The sequence below is a fragment of the Schistosoma mansoni genome, chromosome W (genome assembly GCF_000237925.1).
Source record: "Schistosoma mansoni strain Puerto Rico chromosome W, complete genome".
In the NCBI taxonomy this organism is placed as follows: domain Eukaryota; kingdom Metazoa; phylum Platyhelminthes; class Trematoda; order Strigeidida; family Schistosomatidae; genus Schistosoma; species Schistosoma mansoni.
Genome location: NC_031502.1, coordinates 41,121,214 through 41,142,278, shown reverse-complemented (window position 1 = coordinate 41,142,278; position 21,065 = coordinate 41,121,214). Strand labels below are relative to the sequence as shown.

The 21,065-nt window shown below is 36.7% G+C and overlaps 1 protein-coding gene across 2 annotated transcripts in view; it reads right to left on the bottom strand.

The window, feature by feature from the left end:
* Smp_151280.1 (camp-response element binding protein-related) overlaps positions 1 to 20,094 on the bottom strand; it is a gene marked incomplete at its 3' end in the record, with an annotated part of 31,931 nt that extends 11,837 nt beyond the window's left edge. Inside the window, exons 1-6 of one of the 2 annotated variants that reach the window (XM_018789714.1) lie at positions 20,002 to 20,094; positions 19,814 to 19,967; positions 19,314 to 19,784; positions 18,904 to 19,271; positions 16,293 to 16,337; positions 9,491 to 9,693 (exon numbers count right to left, since the gene is read on the bottom strand). In XM_018789714.1, the coding sequence (XP_018655129.1) occupies positions 9,491 to 9,693; positions 16,293 to 16,337; positions 18,904 to 19,271; positions 19,314 to 19,784; positions 19,814 to 19,967; positions 20,002 to 20,058 (1,298 nt within the window). In that variant the 5' untranslated portion in view covers positions 20,059 to 20,094. The remainder of the gene's footprint in view (positions 1 to 9,490; positions 9,694 to 16,292; positions 16,338 to 18,903; positions 19,272 to 19,313; positions 19,785 to 19,813; positions 19,968 to 20,001) is intronic. The other variant, XM_018789715.1, reaches the window with a different exon arrangement.
* Between the last annotated feature and the right edge of the window lie 971 nt (positions 20,095 to 21,065).

Sequence of the window (21,065 nt, the reverse complement as noted above, 5' to 3'; positions counted from 1 at the left end):
AGTTTAGGAATGCGAATTGGAGCCGTTCCTGAGGAGATAGTGGCATCCACTAAATCCTTGAAAGAACTACGAACAAACACTGATTTTGTCTTGTTGAAGCCTGATAAAGGATCAGGCGTGGTTATCATGAATAAATGTGAATATAAGGGTAAGATGTTATCCATCCTCAGTGATGAAAGTAAATTCATGCTTGATGTTGAATTTGGAGGTATTAACAAACTAGAAGGAAGAGTAAATTCAAACCTGAAAAAATTGTTACACATGAATATTATTGATAAAGAGGAATTTAATTTCTTAAAACCTATGGGTTCTGAATATCCTCATTTATATGGACTACCCAAAATTCATAATGTAAATACTCCTTTACGTCCAATTTTATCAATGTGCCGATCACCCACACATAACCTAGCCAAATGGCTAACAAAATTATTGGATCCTATTCGAAGACGTTTATGTAAGTATTCTCTAAAGGATTCTTTTGAATTGGTCGATCATTTAGGTGACATTAATATCAAAGGAAAAAACTATGTGCTCATTTGACGTGAATTTCTTATTCACAAATGTACCTTTAAAAAAGACTATTGACACTTTATGTGACTATATATCTTCAAACAACCTTAAATTACCTATCCCCTTAAAAATTCTTAAAGATTTATTACTTTTATGTACTGATAAAGTTCAGTTCACTTTTGAAGGCGAATACTGTCGCCAGATTGATGGGGTTGCTATGGGTAGTCCGTTAGGACCATTACTAGCAGATGTGTTTATGGCACATGTGGAAAATTTGTCTGAAGACGTAGTCGGAAACATGTCACTTTATCAGAGATATGTGGACGATATCTTAGTAATCTGTGAAAGAAAGGAAGATATAAACTGCTTATTGAATAAATTTAACACTATCAAAAACCATATCAGTCTTTCATGCGAAGAGGAGAAGAACGACCAACTTCCCTTCCTAGATGTACTTCTAAGCAGACGAGAAGATGGCTCAATCAAACGATCCATTTTTCGAAAACCGACGTGGACGGGTCAATATTTTAGTTACTATAGTTATTGCCCTGTGCAATACAAACGTGGTTTGGTAAAGTGCCTTTTTAACAGGCTTGGTCGTATTTGCACAAACGACGCTATTGATGATGATGTTAAGTTGTTAACCAAGACATTAATCGGGAATGGTTATCCACCTAAATTTATCAATAGATGGAAAGTTCAGGGCACAGCGAGACCTACTGTAGCCTTGGTAGAGAAGAAGCCTGTCTATATCACCTTACCATTTAGAGGTGATTCAAATAGCCTTTTATTGAAACAAAGGCTTAAATCTGTCATCAACAAAACGTATTGTGCAGCGAAGGTCATAATCAAAGAAAGAACGAGGTCTATGCTTCATTCAAAACCTAGACGACATGAGACGATTGTGTCACATCCCACTGCGTTTACCAATTTAAATGTGTGTGTGGTCACACATACATAGGGAGGAGCAATCGTGATCTGAAAATTAGGATGGGTGAATTTACTTACGCTTGATACCCCTCATCGGGGAGCATAGGCTGCTCACCAGCATTCTCCATCCAACTCTGTCTTGAGCCTTTCTTTCCAGTTGTTATTAATCCTTTTCATATCTGCTTCTATTTCCCGGCGTAATGTGTTCTTTGACGTTCCTGTTTACCGCTTTACTTCAGGATTCCAAGTTAGAGATTGATTTGTAATGCACATTGGTGATTTCCTTAATGTAGGTCCTATCCACTTCCATCGTCTTTTCCTAATTTCCTTTTCAGCTGCAAGCTGGTTCGCCCTTTCTCATAAAACACTGTTGCTGATAGTATCCGGCCAATGGATGTTGAGTATTTTGCGTAGACAACCATTTATAAATACTTGTACCTTCCTGATGATGGTCGTAGTAGTTCTCCACGTTTCAGCTCCATACAGTAGGACTGTTTTGACGTTCGAATTGAAGATTCTGACTTTGAAATTAGTTGACAGTTGTTTGGAGTTCCATATGTTCTTCAATTGTAGGAATGCTGCCCTTGCTTTGCCAATCCTCGCCTTTACATCTGCATCCGATCCTCCTTGTTTTTCAACGATGCTTCCCAGGTACGTGAATGTTTCCACCTCTTCCACAGTTTCGCCATCAAACGTGATTGGGTTGGTGTTCTCCGTGTTGTATTTGAGTATCTTGGTTTTTCCTTCGTGAATGTGGAGGCCTATCGATGCAGAGGCTGCTGCTACATTTGCTGTCTTCATCTGCATTTGTTCGTGTGTATGAGAGAGGAGGGCTAGGTCATCTGAGAAGTCCAAATCATCTAATTGATTCTGAGAAGTCCATTGTATTCCGTGCTTCCCCCTCAGATGTCGAGGTTTTCATAATCCAGTCAATCACCATAAGAAAGAGGAAGGGGGAGAGTAGACAGCCTTGTCTGACTCCGGTTCTTACTGGAAATGCATCTGTCAGCTGTCCTCCAAGCACGACTTTGCAATGTAGTCCATCGTATGAGTTTTGAATAATGTTGACAATCTTTTCTGGAACTCCATAGTGTCGAAGAAGTTTCCATAATGTTCTCCTGTCCACGCTGTCAAACGCCTTTTCATAGCCAATGAAGTTGATATATAGTGATGAGTTCCACTCAAGTGATTGTTCAACGATGATTTACAGTGTCGCAATCTGGTCTGTGTACGACCGATCCTTACGGAATCCATGCTGTTGATCTCGAAGTTTGGCGTCTACTGCGTCTTTCATTCGGTTCAGCAGCACTCTGTTGAAAACTTTTCCTGGTACTGATAACAAACTGATGCCTCTGTAATTCTCATATTTGCTCAGGTCTCCTTTCTTTGGTATCTTGATGAGGTATCCTTCTTTCCAGTCCGTTGGCTCTTGTTCCTCTTCCCAAATCTTCTTGAATAGAAGGTGAAGCATGTTAGCAGCTACTCCAGTGTCTGATTTCAGTGTTTTAGCTGGTATATTGTCAGGTCCTACCGCTTTCCCACTTTTGATTTGTCTGATGACCATCCTGGTTTCTTCGATCATTGGTAGAGTGACATCTATGGGAAGGTCTGTGTGTGCTGTTTCGATGTCCGGTGGATTCGATGGAGCTGGTCTATTCAGCAGTTCGTCGAAGAATTCGGCCCATCTTTTCCTCTGTTCTTGAATCTCCGTGATTGTCTTTCCTTCTTTGTTCTTGACTGGTCTCTCCAGTTTACTATATCTCCCTGATAGTTTCTTCGTTGTAGCATATAGTTGTTCCATATTTCCTTCTCTTACAGCTTTTTCCACTGTCGTTGCTAGTTCTCCCATGTATTTCTGCTTGTCGGCCTTAATGCTTTTCTTCACTTCCTTGTTTGCTTCTGCGTAGTCTGCTTGTGCTTTGACTTTCTCTGCTCGTGCTCGGCTGTTGTTAATTACTAGTTTCTTGTTCTTCCTTTCTCTAATCTTGTCCAGGGATCCTATAGAGATCCATTCCTTATGATTATGTTTCTTGCGACCCAGAACCTCCTGACACGTTGGAGTTAGTGCTTCTTTGATCCCTTTCCAGTTGTCCTCCAAAGTAGTTTCTTGTTCATTCAGTAGATCCTGTAGAGCTTGGAACCTGTTGTTGAGAGTTATCTTGAATTCGTGGAGCTTGTCAGTATCTCTCTCTCAGTATCTTCTATTGCCAAACATATATTCGAAACAGGTCATAAGATTGATCTTAACTCAGCCTTTTTTGTGTTGTTTAAAAGTGTAAAAGAGCGTATACTGAGGTTTATTGAAGCTTTAGTCATGCGACAATTCAAACCCCCTTTGTGTATTCAAAAACAGTTTGTTCTCTCCTTAAACCTACCCTGGTAATATATGCTTATTATCCAGAGTGATTAGGTGTAAAATTGTTTTCACATTATTTTTTATCATTATTATCCCTGTCTATTCTTACCCCGCATTTCCAGTCTAGTTGACCTTTTATTTTTATATATAAATGTTCTTAACAAGTATATGTGTGATCAGATTGTTCGAAATGTATTGCGCTTATATATCACATAGTTTTTGATAATCTTCATCTTCTTATTACATTATCTAAAATTAATATTAATTATCAGAATGGGGTTTTGTGGAGATTTAGTATTTTTCATGGTTGAAAGCGTGAGTCAATTGAAGATAGACCACCATGGAAAACCTGGAAACACTGGACGGCCGTTTCGTCCTATTATAGGACTCCTCAGCAGTGCTCATCCACGAACCCGCTCTCGTGAGATTCGGACCCAGGACTTACCAGTCTCGAGCCGAAGCCCTTAACCGATAGACCACTGAGCTGGCATCCAACGGTGTTAATGTCTAACTTCAACTGATCCACGAAGTTGAGCAACCATTCACCAATTGTCTTCAGTGAGTTCCTATCTCACAACAGACGTGGTTTTGAACTCCACTGGTCACTGCTTCTCACTAGAGCTCCTAGATATACTTCTCGAAGTCACTAGTGAGCATATGATTATATTAATTATCAGAAGGGGTTTTGTGGAGATTTAGTATTTTTCATGGTTGAAAGCGGCTCGAGACTGGTAGGTCCTGGGTTCGAATCTCGCGAGAGCGGGTTCGTGGATGCGCACTGCTGAGGAGTTCCATAATAGGACGAAACGGCCGTCCAGTGTTTCCATGGTGGTCTAGCTTCAATTGACTCACGCTTTCAACCATAAAATTAATATGTTTGCTTATGTATAAAGTATGAAGTGTGTACGAAGTTTCTCAACCTTGAGGTTCACTTAATATAAGTATACAAAAAAAACACTGGTCGATCAATAGTTCAAAAACTTTCAGAATCTATTACTGCATACTTATACAAAAAACGGAGAATACAAGTATATCAAAGAAAAGAATGTTGAACAGTAAGATTTAACTGTTGGGGATGCTTGATCCCCATAAATCACTTGGCAAACGTCTCATTCTCGTAATTTTACCTTGAAAATTTGAATCTCTCGTCTTTGATCTAAAAGTGCCCACTTTTACTTTCAGATTGTATTTCCCACTTGGAAGGACCTTAAATATGATTGGTTCGTCCCCTCTTTCAATACACTATTTTTTGACGTTTCTCAAGGAACTTTTTATGATGTATATATATACGTCTAAGTTGTATGCTTGTTCGTATGTGCTTCTCGTTGCTTGCGGAATATGCTTACCCTCATCTGGACCTGGACTTCTGCATCTAGTTAGCGGGGCGGGGACACATCGGGGTAGTTTAGCTTATCTTGTCGCTGTGTCGTTGACCTTTCGTTGCGTTCGCTGATTTAGGGTGATATCTTCAAACATAACATCAACTAAGAAAATAGCCACACGGTAACCCAATTAACATCGGTAACTAGGATAGTGTAAATAGCAATTTATTTAGCTTAGCACAATAAAAACAATCTACCTCCTACATAGGTGTTAATGTGTAGTTAATATAACAGAAATCAATATATTATTATTACTCTATCAGAATCAATGACTGATTTATTCTGCAATGTTCAGTTTGATATAACTTTAAACAACTGATCATGCAAAGTGCATATATAAATTTATAACATAAAAAATTAGTGAACTATGAGTACATTTTAATGCACTACTAAAAAATACCGGTAGTAATAAGTACCTCCCTAGCCAATAAACATGTTCAGATTCTAAAATATTCTGTTTGCTTAAAACTTAGGGAAATATAATACATGTATGGATTTTTATAAAAGCTATTAACAACGTAGTAGATATTATAATTGTAGCATCCAAATCAATATTTCTAAATTGACGGAAAACAAATTATTTAAGCAGATATTCTGGTCTCTATACAGAGTGGGCAGTGGATTCACATAAATAATCTATGTATACATATATATTGTAACTACTTTTAACAATAAAAACACTGACAGAATTGATGAGTTGAAAGAAAATAAACAAATAGAATACTCTGCAGATGTATAAAACTTGGTTTTCATAGTATGCTCAATATGATGAGTAGCAAATTCTCTTTTACCATGTTCACTGCATAACTAATCACCTTTGTCTTCATTCCTCTAACGTCAGTGACACTATTTACGTACCCTATTAAACAGACAATTTATGTTGAGCAACACAAGTTTTCTTCGAGAAAGAAATCTGTATATAAATATGCATTATTGTAAGTACGTAATATAACTATACATAAGCAAGCACAATTATCAATTCTGGGTGTATTACAGAAAGAACAGATTATCTACTGTATGTTGGACAAAGAAAACAAATGAATGCAGATAAACCAACACAAAGAGTAAATCATCACAAGTTTCAAATACAAACACCATTAGTATACCAATAAATAAAATCATGTTTGTTTGCAATGACATTAAGATGTCAGCAACGAAAACTTGAGAAAAAATCAATGTTAACATTAGAATCTTCTAAAATGACACGTAAAACTAGGTGATATCGAATAACAAGAATCACACAATTTTTATCAAGAAAAATGAAGAAAATTCTCTTTACAATGATATCACTTACTAAAACTACTTCTACCTATTATTGATACACAAATTAGTTCATTGAGAAAATATGTCAGCAGTAGGTCAATAAGGGATGACAAAGAGTAAATCTTAACAAAGTGAAATCTAATTATAGGTGAAAAACATAAGTTTGACGGTCTACTTAATAAACATAAGGACAAGTAACGAAAGCATAGAAAAAACAAATGGGGTACACAGGTTAAGAAGTGCCAACACCAATCTGAAGCGTGGGAGAGTAGACGGTCTTGATTGATTAAACCAGGAGGGCCATAAGGATCGTGACCGAGTTTTAGCCATCAGATTGACTGAGATGTTAACTAGTCTGGGAAGTGAAAGTAATCCCACCCTCCTAGCCTCGAACGCTGATAGTTTGTTTATAAGAAAAAATTTGTCTTGTGATAACCACAGAGCAATTAGTCCGATTAATGTAGTGTCTAAAATATTAGCCTCAACAATTACCAAATGCTCCTACATGAAGTTTGTGCTGGTGATATTGTTCAGAAAAACAATGAAAGGTCTACGACCAAACCATCCAGCTCAGAGAACAGAACTCCACCTAAAAGGTTCTACGTTTCGTACGACTGATTGACTCAGAGATGGATTGCTAGAGCCATAGCTTTATATAAGTTTTGAATCTGATAAAATCTTTTGATCGTTAAAAATATTCTTCTGATGGGCCTACGCGAAATATCGATTAAGTTAAATTTTCTTTTGATTGTCAGGCAGAGAAAAGCTCATAAACAACACGCTTATGTAGTTGATATAGCCTGCTTCGTTAGACAAAGAAAACGGTAGAGCATAAATATAGGTAATTAACTCACAGCAACAGGTTAATCTTAACATATACGTGAGTTTTCGCTAACCATAACTTTGAAGCCTTGTAGTTCGGCTGCTTTAAACTGATTCCTAATAAATCCGTGTACTACTGATCCAGTCTTATTTTTCTAGCACATAATCCAGAGAGCGAAATCTCAAGTTTACTTTTGAAGTTAGGGTGATTGTAGTAATGGCTAGTAGCAACTATCTGAGTTACCGTTCACTGTTGTAGAATCACATATATAATTTAATATTACGAAATCGTAAAATCTCTATGACTGTATGAAGAACTTTATATGGAGATGAAATCATAAAAAGGACAATGAGAATGAAACGAGCAAAGAGTAGATACGGAAGAACAAAAGTATAATAATTAGAGGCAGTAGATTTAGTAGAGGTTAGAAACTGAACATTAAGTCAAAATATCCTTAGCGTATGATAAAATCAATTGCTTATCAATTGACGAATGTTGATCTCTTCATCTATCAACTAAAACGATATAATTAACACAGTGAACTACTTTTATTGTGTTTTTTGAAGTTTCCAATAATTGTTTTAAAGTGGCTAAACTATCTCAGGTTTGAATACAACTAAATAAGTGTTATTAAACTAATTTGTTTGATAAAAGGTTCAAAGAGTAAAGACGGTAGTTTAGGTGTTCCTTAATAAGCACTACCTAATAAACAGAAACCTTACTGTACTTGTACGTAATAATTTCTTTCCAGAACTAAAATGAAGTAGTTTGAATATGAAGATTTCAGTAATGCGAAGTACTGTTTTGTTAGTCCTGTGTATTTCGAGATATTAAAGATGAAAGTCCAACCAGTAACTGAATGCTTTAAAAATACTATTGAAAATATTCGGATTGCAAATGAGATAAAAACTTAACAGTAGCATCCTAAGAGTAGTAAACTGGTAGTTAATCAGTTTAATCAACAAACTGATTCTGCTAAACAACATTTAATGGGAACTTAAAATTTAGTGAAAAAGGTTTGAGAAAAAAAATTGTTAAATATTTCTTTAAATTGTATTATTGAGAGCACAATAATAGACGATACAATACTTTATAACGAGAACACCTCTTTGAATATATGTACAACTTGCATAAGGTGCACAATAAATGAGTAAAGTGTATACAAAAAAAGAAATAAGATGTTTCATTTTGTTTAAAACATTGTATTTTAAAAAGAAAAACATACAGAAAGAAATACAAGCACATTTTAAGTGACCTCAGTCAACATATTACTTAATAAAAAGTTCTTTGTAAGACGAATACAATTAGCATCCTTTCTTAAATACTCTATTGTATGTACAAGCTAGCAAATAATTATATTCATTTACAGTTTATTAGAACAAAAAAGTTTCTATTTACAAACATAATTATTGTGAGCAAGATAATAATAAAATCATATATATATATATATATATATGCTATAATTAAAATAAAGAGTGTGCTTTTAGCCTAAAAAGGGTAACTGGATGGTAAGAACGTGTATTCATTCTCTTACAGAAATATTCCGACAAAATTCTAGAATCTTCTAATAAATATGTTTATCATAACCTGCAAAACATGAGTTACTGATTTAATCACTAAATTAATTTTCTATTATTTTTTGTTTGGAATCTCCACACATATGACTGATAACAGTTTTTACTTTAAACCTCAGATGTACTCTCTATAACGCGAAATTGTTTGCTTTTGATACTAGTAAATACAACCAATCGATCAATTAGTTACGTTACTTTTCCATATTAACCACAATCTAGATTTTTATACATACCAACCCTCAAGCTGGTTTCTTTAAAGTTAATTATGAAACAATACACTTGAGTGCAAATATCATTTTATATCACCAAAATGCCGGAATATGCCATGAAACGTTCACTACTCACAGTAAAAGAATGCATGGAAACAAAGATGGTAAATCATTTGATTTTTATCTTATATAAAAATGACTGGGGTATTTTTAGTTTAACAGAGAATATAAACTACACAATGTGCTTTTCAAAACCACGAAAGCATGAGTTCCAAAGTAAACACGATGGAAATACAAGTGGTTTTGAAATGGAAAAAAGTGTAAATATTTGCATACATTTTATATTTAACTCTAATAAATAAAGATTTATGATTAAGAAATCAAAGCAACACTGAAATAGTTGTTTTACAGGAAAAAAATGAAACACTTCACTGGCGACTTACTTTCTTTCTAGTGCTTCTAGATATTCTTTTTTCTTTCGGCGACTTTCTTGTGCACTTATTTTGTTTTTAATTTTTCGTCGAACCTTCTTAAGGTTTCGTTCGTCTTGTTTGGACAAAGGTAAACGTGTTGGAATGGAATAACCCTCTGCAATTAAAGTACGTTTCTCTTCTTCCGTGAGTACCAACATATGAGAATGATTGATCTAGAAAAATATTAAGATTATATTAGTTAAAAATAATGAGAACCAATCAAAACAGGAATCAGGTGGCATTATTTCTCCACAAAAACATATTAGAGCATACCGACCCAAGGTTTTTAACTTAATACCACAGAAAAGGCTCTTGTACAGTGTTGTTAGGGTATATCTTCAATAGCAAGAAATAGAATTCTTCGATAATTGACCTCTATAACGTGATTTTGAATAATTGAAAGGCTTTTTCTAGGTTCAAGATACACATTTGTGATGAGTGTCAACCCGGAGGGAAATAAAACCAACTTAAGATTAGACTGAAATGATATTGAGTAGTGGGTAACGAAAGCAAAATAAATAGAAAAGGTAAGCGTGATAGGTAATAATTAAAGCGTTCTCAGAACTATCAAATAAATAAGCAACAAAAAGTCAAGTGTTAACGAGACAGTATGCAGAAAAGAGATTATGTTCTACGCTTGGTCTAGACAGTTGTAGTAGTGAGGAAATTTTTTTGACTTGTCTCCAGGTAATTTTCAGTTGCATACTGTTAACAAACAACCTGAATACGATACTAACATGAGCCCATTGACGATTATTTATTTATTTATTTGAAAACATAAATATTGGTACAAGGGGGCACTAGATATATATGCGCCACACAAAACAATAAGGATGGGAAGAGAAGAGGCTAAGGTGCATATAAGACAAAAGAACAATAACAACCACAGATTAGTGTATGTTAGTGTAACAGTGAGAATAATTATGGGGGAAACAGAAATGTACAACCAGAAGAACTTTTCAGTTAGTCAGTCAGTCAGCGACAACGTAGGATCAGGCATATATATGCATCGGTCCAAGTTGCCGTACCTCGTTAGCACAACAAGATGAACACCGGATTCATAGAAGTAATTAATTTAGTGGTGGTAGTATATAAAGAAAGGTTGTATATAAGGATATAGTATCGGAAGGAAAAAAGTTATGAAGCAATTTTAATCTCAAGGTTTAAGGGAAGATAAAGAGTGTAAGGAAGTTACAACCACTCTTTATGAAGAAAGTAAAATAAGGTTACAGAAAGATTCACACTGGCTTCTATTCTGAGCCATTTCTGATAACGTCCTAGCCACTACGTTGCACCATCTCTCGGACCCCAGTCAGAGAGTCGTGAAGGACCAACAGAAGTCAGCCCTTTACAGCTTTTTTCAAGCCACAAGCGGCTTTACTCGCCATTTTCATGGCGTCATGCAGTTGCAACCAATGCTCATCCATATTTTTCGGCGGGATGGTAGCTAGTCTAGAAGCTAGTTCGGTTTAATACTTGCAACAGAAGTTGCAACCAATTTACTGACATCAATCCGTTGGCCACTGAAAAGTAAGGTAAGATTGGCGCAGACCAGGGCATGATCAGAGTCCAGATAGGTACTCCAGTGGTCTTAGACTTAAAGGTTTGACCCACAAGGCAGCGGAACAACTTCACGAGATGCAGTCCCATGGTAGCCGATGATCAACAATAGGTTCATGCGCCATTTGTTCCTTCAGGATCCTGAAGTCCATGTGTACCATTGGTTTGGAATCAGGGTTTTCCAACTCCCCTACGTGGATCCTCCATATCCACAAACCCGGTTAAAGCGCCAGATATTTTTTTTCGCCTTCTCAATTTTGTAAACAATATCCCCGCCACAAGAAGGTAATGAGTAGGACTTCCCTGGCAGTTGCTGTATACGCGAGGCCATGTGAGTGTATTTCAAAAGGGAGAGCGAACTCTCCCTACCCTCGGTCGTACTAGGGCATTTCGGGGCCCAACGACGATAGCTGGACTGAAAGGAGGGAGATCAGTGGGCATCGACGAATTAACCTCAGAGATTGTTAAGGATGACCATCAAACTTTAGCGATATTAGTTCCTCAAACACTACAGATAGAGTCACAGTAAACTATCTTTAGGACTATCAACCTCATGTAGTGTTCATTTTCCATATTTCTCAACATTGTTATAGACATCTATTCACTTATTGACTTTGCAGGTAACCTAGTTTTGTCTGGTGAAGACGCGAATAAAATGTAGTCTTCTGGTTGCCTCGATCAACAACCCAAGTGTGTTTAGGATATTTTTTACTTTCTTAAGTGCAAATTGTTATTTCAGAAAGTTAATGTCAAACCTTATATTAGTGATAGGTAGTGAAGTAGTTGAGCATGTCGATTACTTCACCTATCTCGAAAGTTCAATCAGCCTTGGTGGGTTGAAGTTTAACGAACTGAAAATGATGACAGCTAAGGAGATAGGATATTTGTAGGTTGTTGATGTCTGATTATAGATGTCTTCGAAGCATTGCTTGCACATCCGAAGGCCATCAGATGAACAATGCTGAGGTTGAGTATAGAGTACTAGGTAAAGATGGAAGATCAGATGGTGAGGTAGTGAATCTTCGTAAATTGAGGTAGTCTACCACTACATGCGATGGTTTTTGACATAGGAGTAGGTTGGAAGTTACGGACAGATTAACCGAAATGTGGTATCAGTTTGAGCGAGCTGTGTTAGTAGGTGAAATATCTGGTTAAGATCCGCACGACTATCCCAGCTAATGGTTATATAATTCGGTTGACGAGACACAGAATCGGTCCTAACAGCTCAGATGCATTTACTCGTCATATCTCGTTTGCGTTTTGAAAAGATCTTATACTGTTTAATTTCACGAATTTATTATTTTCGAATCATATTGTTTATGACTAGCCTTTTCTATTACTATTGATGCTATTACTCTTTCCACTACCAACGTATTTGGTTTTTATAATTTTATCTCGCTAGGCTGATCTAGCATGGCAACTCGAACTAAAGCATATATCTGATAGGTTTTTCTATGCTTACTATTGACTGACTTAATTATTATACGTGAAATTTTAAAATTAAGCTTAAGTGTATAACAATTTCCAGTAACTTAATCAAGATACTAAATTGGATTTTATTAATGAACTATAATTAATACTCAGTACTTGATAAGAAACTGCTTGGCAGCCGAAAACATACTTATTTACAGAGAATTTAGCAAACAGCATTGATATTCGTAAAATGAACATTATGGAAACTAAATAATAGTGGGATTTTATGTCATAAACAACGCAGAACGCCGCATGAATGTCTACCGGCTTAAGTTACTACATTTCCTATTGACATCGTGAAATAAAAATAACAATATGAAGATCAAGGTAAAGTTAAATATGGTGTTCAGAAGTGGTATAAAAATGGCAAAGAAAATATGGTTAGGAAAGAGGAAGTGAAAAATGTAGTGACACAACAGTTTAGGATCTAAGAGACAGAATGAATACATCTTTCCCAATGCAATCGAGTCGTGTGCCATGCCACCTAAATACTTCAACCATTAATCGTAATCATCAGGTAGATCCAAGTCAGGGGGTGGTTTAGTCAACCAGTTTATTAACTGAAGCTGTGTTTCCGACTAACAGCCTCTAGATAAACTTCAGTATAATCCTACGGAGGCTAGTGCTGCGCGTCAATGTAGGAAGTATATGGGCAGATGTAACACATTTCTTAATCACCTTAGTCAATGAAGCTTCATTAGCCTATCAAGAAACTCAGTTTTGCCTAGATCGCCATAATTGGCCTTATGATTATGAATTTCAGGTTTCACCATTCGCAACTAATGCTTTGAAGACAATTATGTTTAAATACGTGAGGTTCATGAATGTCGTTTACTGACAAAATATGTACTTTAGGGCTTAAGAGAATCACGACCAACGAATTAGAAGATTTTACCGAACATCGTGAGACAGCACGAATTGTAAGGTATATTCTGATTAAAATGGACAGATGTTGCATTGAAACAACCAACCAATTTAATAATTAAAACAAACTAGTGATAATGAGTGGGTAGTTGAAATGTAATTAATGACAGTAAACGGTATTATCCTTCATTTGCACATCTAACAAAGTATAATAATTTAGGCTACCCTACACTTTTAAATTGTTGCTATTCAATGTGTGCAAATGTAAACATCGAACAAAAGCTATGTTAACTTTATGTATCACGTTTTATTAACGACGATTACTTATGAAAAAAATATTAGTACTGCTGGGACAGTATTATCTACTAAAAAATTAATGCATCGAACACGAAAAATATATTGTTATACGTGGGATTCGGTTGTCTTGTATTAAACAAACAGATTATTATCTCTGGAAAGACGAGTCCTGGAGTAACAACTTGCATTTAGAGGGGGTAAACACATCCCAAACATCCTGGCATTGTTGCTCAGTGCTTCCAAAAGACTGTATTTTATCAGCGTCTTCACCAAACAGGACTATATCATCTGCGTATTTGAAGTCGATAAGTGGATCTCTTGGTAAGAGGTCAATGCCCGAAAATTCAGTCGACGAGAACGTTATTTCCGGCAGTAGGTCTATGATGAAGTCGAACAAAAATGGGGATAGTGGACAGCCTTGTCGGACACCACTTGAGGTTGCGAAATCAGATGACAGTTCGCCATAAGCTCTCACTCGACTGGTAGTGTTCGAGTAAAGAGCCTTAATAAGGTTTACGCACTTCTGACGCATACCTTTCAATGACAGACAGTGCCACAGAACCTCTAGGTCTAGAGAAAAACTATGATTGTCGGACACTACTAAGCATGTTTGTGTTCTAAAACCTGACGGATAGTAAATATGTGGTCGATGCAGCCACGACCAGGTCTGAAGCCAGTCTGATTTTCTCGTGTTTGCAGTTCGTGAGTCTTAGTTGGGCGCTCGGTAATTATTGAGGCAAGTATTTTAGATGCTATGTTAGTCAGACTAATCCCTCTATGGTTATCACAGGATGATTTTGGCCCCTTCTTATATATTAAGACAACCAGTGTTTGCGACCAATCAGATGGGATCAAATTCAGTTAGCACATTTCATTCAAAATACTAGTCAACCTTATCTCTAAAACTGGACCACAATCCTTAAAGACCTCTAGAGCCAATCCATATGGACCAGCTGCTCTTCCTCGTTTTAGATTAGCTATAGCTTTCTGAACTTCAATTCGAGTCAGGGAGCCTACTTCAATGTTTTATTTAGGCTGTCTGGGAATGGTGGCTAGTTGTAGAGTAGCTGAAGGCCAGCTGAACTGATCCTTAAAGTGTTCCACCCATCGTTCTTAACGTCTTGGCTGAGAGCAGATAAGTTTCGTCTCTTTTCGAAATCGTCGCACTTACACTTGACTTCTTAATCCCAGTTTTTTCTATTAGTCTGAAAAGCTCTCTGGTGTTACTTATTTAATTATTAATCTGTTAGTGGGACATAGATTGGATTAAAGCATGTTTCATGCATGATGGTGTTGCTGCGTGCTGATTGGCTAATTCTAAACCGATCAGCCCGGGCATATTATTGGAGAAAAATCTAGAAGCTTCTTATGTATATACTATAAACATATGAACGTTATTCAAATCAGTGATTGCTGTTCACATACCACTGTTATTTGTGAATACAATTTGATTCCTGTTCAACGTGTTCTGATTTTGGGGTCTTGTGGAGTGTCATTGTGTAAGAATACTAAGCAATAGGAATAGCTGGATCGTTTATTAGCAAAATACAATTATAAAATAATCAAAAGTTGCTACGGTGTAATTAATCTTATTTAGTTTCTTTTAATTAGATTGTGTATCTGCTCAGATATATAGGTCTTCATGTGTCAGTCATTCTTTATACAAGCCAAAACCTGTTTCGACTTTAAGCGAAGTTACCCGAGGTTCCCAAACACTAAGCACAGTTACAGTGTGAGTCACAATCATGTGGCCACTAAAATGGTTTTGTTCGACAGATTATTTCATGGACTTAAGTCTTGGTTTGCTTGCTCTTAGCTCTCCCATAGTTAATCTGAACAGAACGGAACATCCTAATCAAATAACAAACACCTAAAAACTATAAGCAGAAATGGATGGTGGCTAGCAGTGAGATCCAGGACGCGCGTTTTGTCCTGTCTGGGACTCGTCAGTTGGATGTACCTGCATCCTAAAGTGAACATCAATTCAAGGACTTAAGTACATCCAGCTGAGTCCCAAACAAGACGGAACGCGCGTCCTGGATTTCATTCCTAGCCGCTATCCATCTTTGTTTATAATGCTTGTGACTTAAGGCCATATCGAAGCAATCCGCACAGGATACACATATGACAGTAAGAGGTCGATTAATTGCAATCCTAAACGTCAATGGGAAGATTCAAACAACTAATACAAAAATGAATCAAATACCATAACGCTTTTCGCTGAATAAAAGTCACGTAACGAGAACATCGTAAGAGTATAGCATCAAAGTCAATAACTAATTATTCATCAGTAACACAAGGTTACGTTGTGCTGACCAACTTAAAACATGGGTTAAGCATAACCATAAAATGTTTTCTGATACATAAAATCAAATAAGATAGAAGCAAATCACATCATATTAAACCATCTCAAACGCTAAGAGTTAAAATCACAAAGTGGTCTTAGCTAGATCGCCATTTTAAGACTGAAAGCATAGGACAGCTGTTTCGTCCTAGCATGAAACTCTTCAGCATATTTAGATTATATTTAGCTAGATTAAATTAATGAACTAAATTTAATAACTACATCTGCACTTACGTCAGACTGCCCAATCTGTGTAGTACCACGAATACGAGAATACATCTACAGTAATCAAAAAATAATAGGAAAGATGAAGACTTAGGACGAGAAAATAATGGATATACAATTGTGAAAGTCAACTATTATCCGATATAGATGCTAGAATCAAAACTACGAAAATGCTTTCGAGAGTCGAATAGTCAGACGCTTTTTTAACTTGATATGAATATTCAAATACCCAGTATATAACATAAATAGTAATGATAAGGACTGGTCTTGAACTGATATAGAATGCACGAAAAATTGCCTAAAGATAAAACCGTTAACCACCTATTTATTAGTAGGCATGTACAAAGTACATTATCGTAAGAATCAAAATCCCAGTTGTATCCATGTATTATACATAACTCAAATTACTAGATATGTTAACAGTTAAGTTTTTAGTCTGGAGTAGAAAACATCGTTATCAGCATAATACAGTGAAGTATCATGGCAACAATAAATATTACAGAAATGTTTGTTTTGTTATGCCCACTGCCTAAAGATTTGACAATCTTTTCTTGTATTTTTAAAAATGAACTACTGAGTGGAAAATAAGTGGTATTCTCGAAAGGCCAACGTAGGAAAGGCGAAAAAATATTTTGTGAACTAGTGTTTAGCTTTGAAACATTATAAGTTTTTGCAGGAAGACCAAAAGGATAAATAGCATTTAAATTTTAGTTCGTGCTTAATATTGTTGAGGATCGCAATTTGAAGGTCGCTGTATGTACCTATGATAAAGAACTAGTTAGCAAACTAAAATTCTGTTGAAAGGGATAATTTTTATAAGGTCGATTCACATCATTTGATACATTTAAGTCTAACACTCATAACACATACATTGTGTTTCCCATGATACGTACACATTTGCATGAGGGCCTATGTTAATATCATTCAATCTGACCGAGTGCCTATAATATACTATGTTTCTCAATTCTTAGTTACTTGATTTTCTAAATTATCATGGATAGGATATTGATACTATTGTAATTTTATGAACTCTAGGTAGAGTATCTTTACTAAAGCGACCAGCGTAAACGTTATTTGTCATATCTAAAAGTTCAACTAAAGTTACTACAATTTTGTTTACAAAACCTAAAGTTATGTTCATTTTTATTTTATTTATTTAAACGCAAATATTGGTATAAATTGGCACCAAAATAAATACGCCCCACAAAATAAGAAAATGAGATTGCGAAGAGATGGAGGATGATGAACATAATCAAAATAAAGAACAATAAGTGAATGAGAGTAGTAACTAGTGAAGCAGTTCAGTTAAGAACAATACGACCAGAAACAACCCTTTCGACTACAGAAGTTTCTTACATTTACGAATGTAAAAGAAAATTACGGCAGGACTGCCACCGGTTTTTATTCTGGGTCACATCTGACATCTAAAACTATTGATTTACACTATTTGTCGATCACCAACCAGGGGTTTGAGAAAAGCCGACAGAGGCTTATTTATTTATTTGAACATTGGTACGAGGGGGGCATCAAATACATATGCGACACACAAAAACAATGAGGACAGTAGCAGTTATCATTGATTTGTGTGGGGGCTGTGATACTGCCCGGGTGCCCAGACCGAAACAGGTGGTTTTCTCAGAACGCCACACCTCGAGCCTTTGACCCGAAGGTCTAATGCATAAAGCAGTGGAGCAACTTTACGAGATGCAGTCCCATGGTAGCCGATGATCAACAATAGGTTCATGCGCCATTTGTTCCTTCAGGATCCTGAAGTCCATGTGTACCATTGGTTTGGAATCAGGGTTTTCCAACTCCCCTACGTGGATCCTCCATATCCACAAACCCGGTTAAAGCGCCAGATATTTTTTTTCGCCTTCTCAATTTTGTAAACAATATCCCCGCCACAAGAAGGTAATGAGTAGGACTTCCCTGGCAGTTGCTGTATACGCGAGGCCATGTGAGTGTATTTCAAAAGGGAGAGCGAACTCTCCCTACCCTCGGTCGTACCAAGGCATTTGGGGGTCAGTTCCATACAACTTTCATACCCCGACCGCGTTTTCGTTTTTTCCAATTACTTTCGGCACCGTTGGATGTTTAATATGAGGTTCTCTGAGCCAACAATCGTAAAATATTCCAAAGTCATGGAAGCCGATGTTTCAAGATGATGATAACTGAATTGTCTTCAGTGTCTGAACTTCTGCACTGGTAATGTGATGATGCTACTGAATGTCAGCAATCCTTCCAGAGACGATGGTCGAGCACAGATTTCCTTCACACCCTTAACTCGGAGGCCAGGTTTCAAAAGCGTAGACTGGAAGTGCTTTCACTGACGAATTGTAGCTGACTGACTTTGACGACGTGTAGACTCAGCACTGAGTAATCGTCGTCGAAGCCCTTAACAAATCAAACTGACATTCATATACTATTCGGCTTTTGAGACAATGTGAAAATACAACTTCGTCTTTATCAGAATAAAAATCTTGATCTCAAAATTCTGCATTTCAAACATCTGTATACTTTAACAAAGAATTTACTAAGGGACTGCAATGAGTTATGACGATCGTAGACTATTCACTCAGTCTATCAACATTTAAATGCTATTACCTACTTAATAACTAACCTGATCATGGAAAAACCGCTGTTGTGTGATCTTCGTTGACTGAGAATAATCACTTGGTGAACCATCATCATAGAATGGAGTATCAATATCAGACAGTCTAGGGAGACCTTTGCTGGTACCAGCATTTCTAGAACGAGTGCTCAGGTTTTGATGACTGAGTAGTGACTTCTTGAAACCGGTCTGGTCGAGTGGATATTCATTGAGATTTTCGTGGCATGACATGTCATCGTCGTAAATATCTCTACTATCAGACTCTGAACTCGACTGGGATCCGCATGACGTTAAAGATTCTACAACACCACTTCGATCATATACTGGGTCTTCTTCAATTTTATTGACGTGCAAAAATTTATATAAACTTTTAGGATCTGAAAGGAATGATAGATAAAAACTGGTATTCTGCAACATACTGGTAAGGTTTGAGTGCTCATTTAAGTAAGAGGGCTTTCCTGAAGATTTGTTTTCAAGGTTTATCTCATCTAAGGATACCGTTTTATGCGATGAATCTGGGGGTAAAGGTCTCAATATGAAGTGGACACGATTGGGTTTGTTATCGTCAAGCCTAAAAGAGGATTTCTGTAAAACTGCTTGGACAGTAGTTTTGTTTTGCGGAGGATTGATACGCGTTACATGGATTTTATGGGGTGAGTTAGTAGTAAAGGACTTTGTGTCTGACGTTGGGACTATACGAAGAGTTGTAGGGCGTGAAGATTCATTATTCATGTGGGCCAAGTTTGGAGAACAGTTGTTGGAAGATTGCACACAAGATGCATAGCCACTAGATTCATCAGAATTAGCTGTGTCATCTAGGAATGAGGAGACCAAGGAAGTAGATTCCCTTATTTCAATTTCATCGCCGACAAAGAAATCATCTGCAACAGCTACGTAATAAGCACACTGTGGAACTTACTCTCCGTTTTCAGAATATCACAGAGAGGAGCATCCAACTTAGTTTTTATCTCTTCGGGAATATTTTCTAATATAAAATCATCGTGAGTGATTTGCTGATCATCAAGAGTTTCAAAGATGTCAGTCATCCAGGATTGAGTGGACTGAACAGAGTCCTACATAATCAACTTCAGAAACGGGTTGACTTACAAATTCATTTGTATTGAAGTCCGTGAAAAAATCTCCTAATATCAGCTCCCCGGCCATGGTATAGACGATACTTGAATGTGCTACTGAGTCCTGTAATAATGGAATGAAGCAATAAAACAATCATTCTAAATATTGGAGTTTTGCTTTTTATCCACAATAAGTTTAAATTGCAGAAAATTTTGAGCAGGAACCAATAAATGTTGAGCATAAATGTCGTTAGATCATTCCTACGTCAGTATTGTCTTACTAAAGCAATCGTACTAGATGAAACATTAAAGTTTATCACTCCAATGGAGAAGTTGTCGAGTAATGACTCCCGCTCTTTATGTCTGACACAAGGCGAAAAGGAAACCACAAGTGCTGTTCGCTTTTAGTGGCTCGGGATCTGGTTCCAATTTGATCTCGTCAATCCTCGTATATAATCATCGGCTTAAATCGCATCGGTGAATAGCAGAATTAAATAAGTCAAGTACAAGAATGGATTTTTGAATTCGTATATTTCTCACATTTTTTAATCGAAGAGTGAAGTAAGATGAAACGATGCCAAATGAACCAAGCGTTAATAGATATTTATAGTCAGGCAGAAGTTGCAGACATGTGATGAGTAGGATAAGAAATGAGCATACATACATACTTACTTGCTTACTTACGCATGTTACCCCTCGTCGAGGAGCATAGGCCGCTCACCAGCATTCTCCATCCAACTCTGTCCTGAGCCCTCCTTTCCAGTTCTTTCCAGTTACTATTCATCCTTTTCATATCGGCTTCTATTTCCCGGCGTAGTGTGTTCTTTGGCCTTCCTCTTTTCCGCTTCCCTTCCGGATTTCAAGTTAGGGATTGCTTCGTGATGCAGTTTGGTGATTTCCTTAATATATGTCCGATCCACTTCCAACGTCTTTCCCTATTTTCCTCTTCAGCTGCAAGCTGGTTTGTATTATCCCATAAAACGCTGTTGCTGATAGTATCCAGCCAGTGAATATTGAGTATTTTGTGTAGACAACTATTTATAAATACTTGTACCTTCCTGATGATGGTCGTAGTAGTTCTCCACGTTTCAGCTCCAT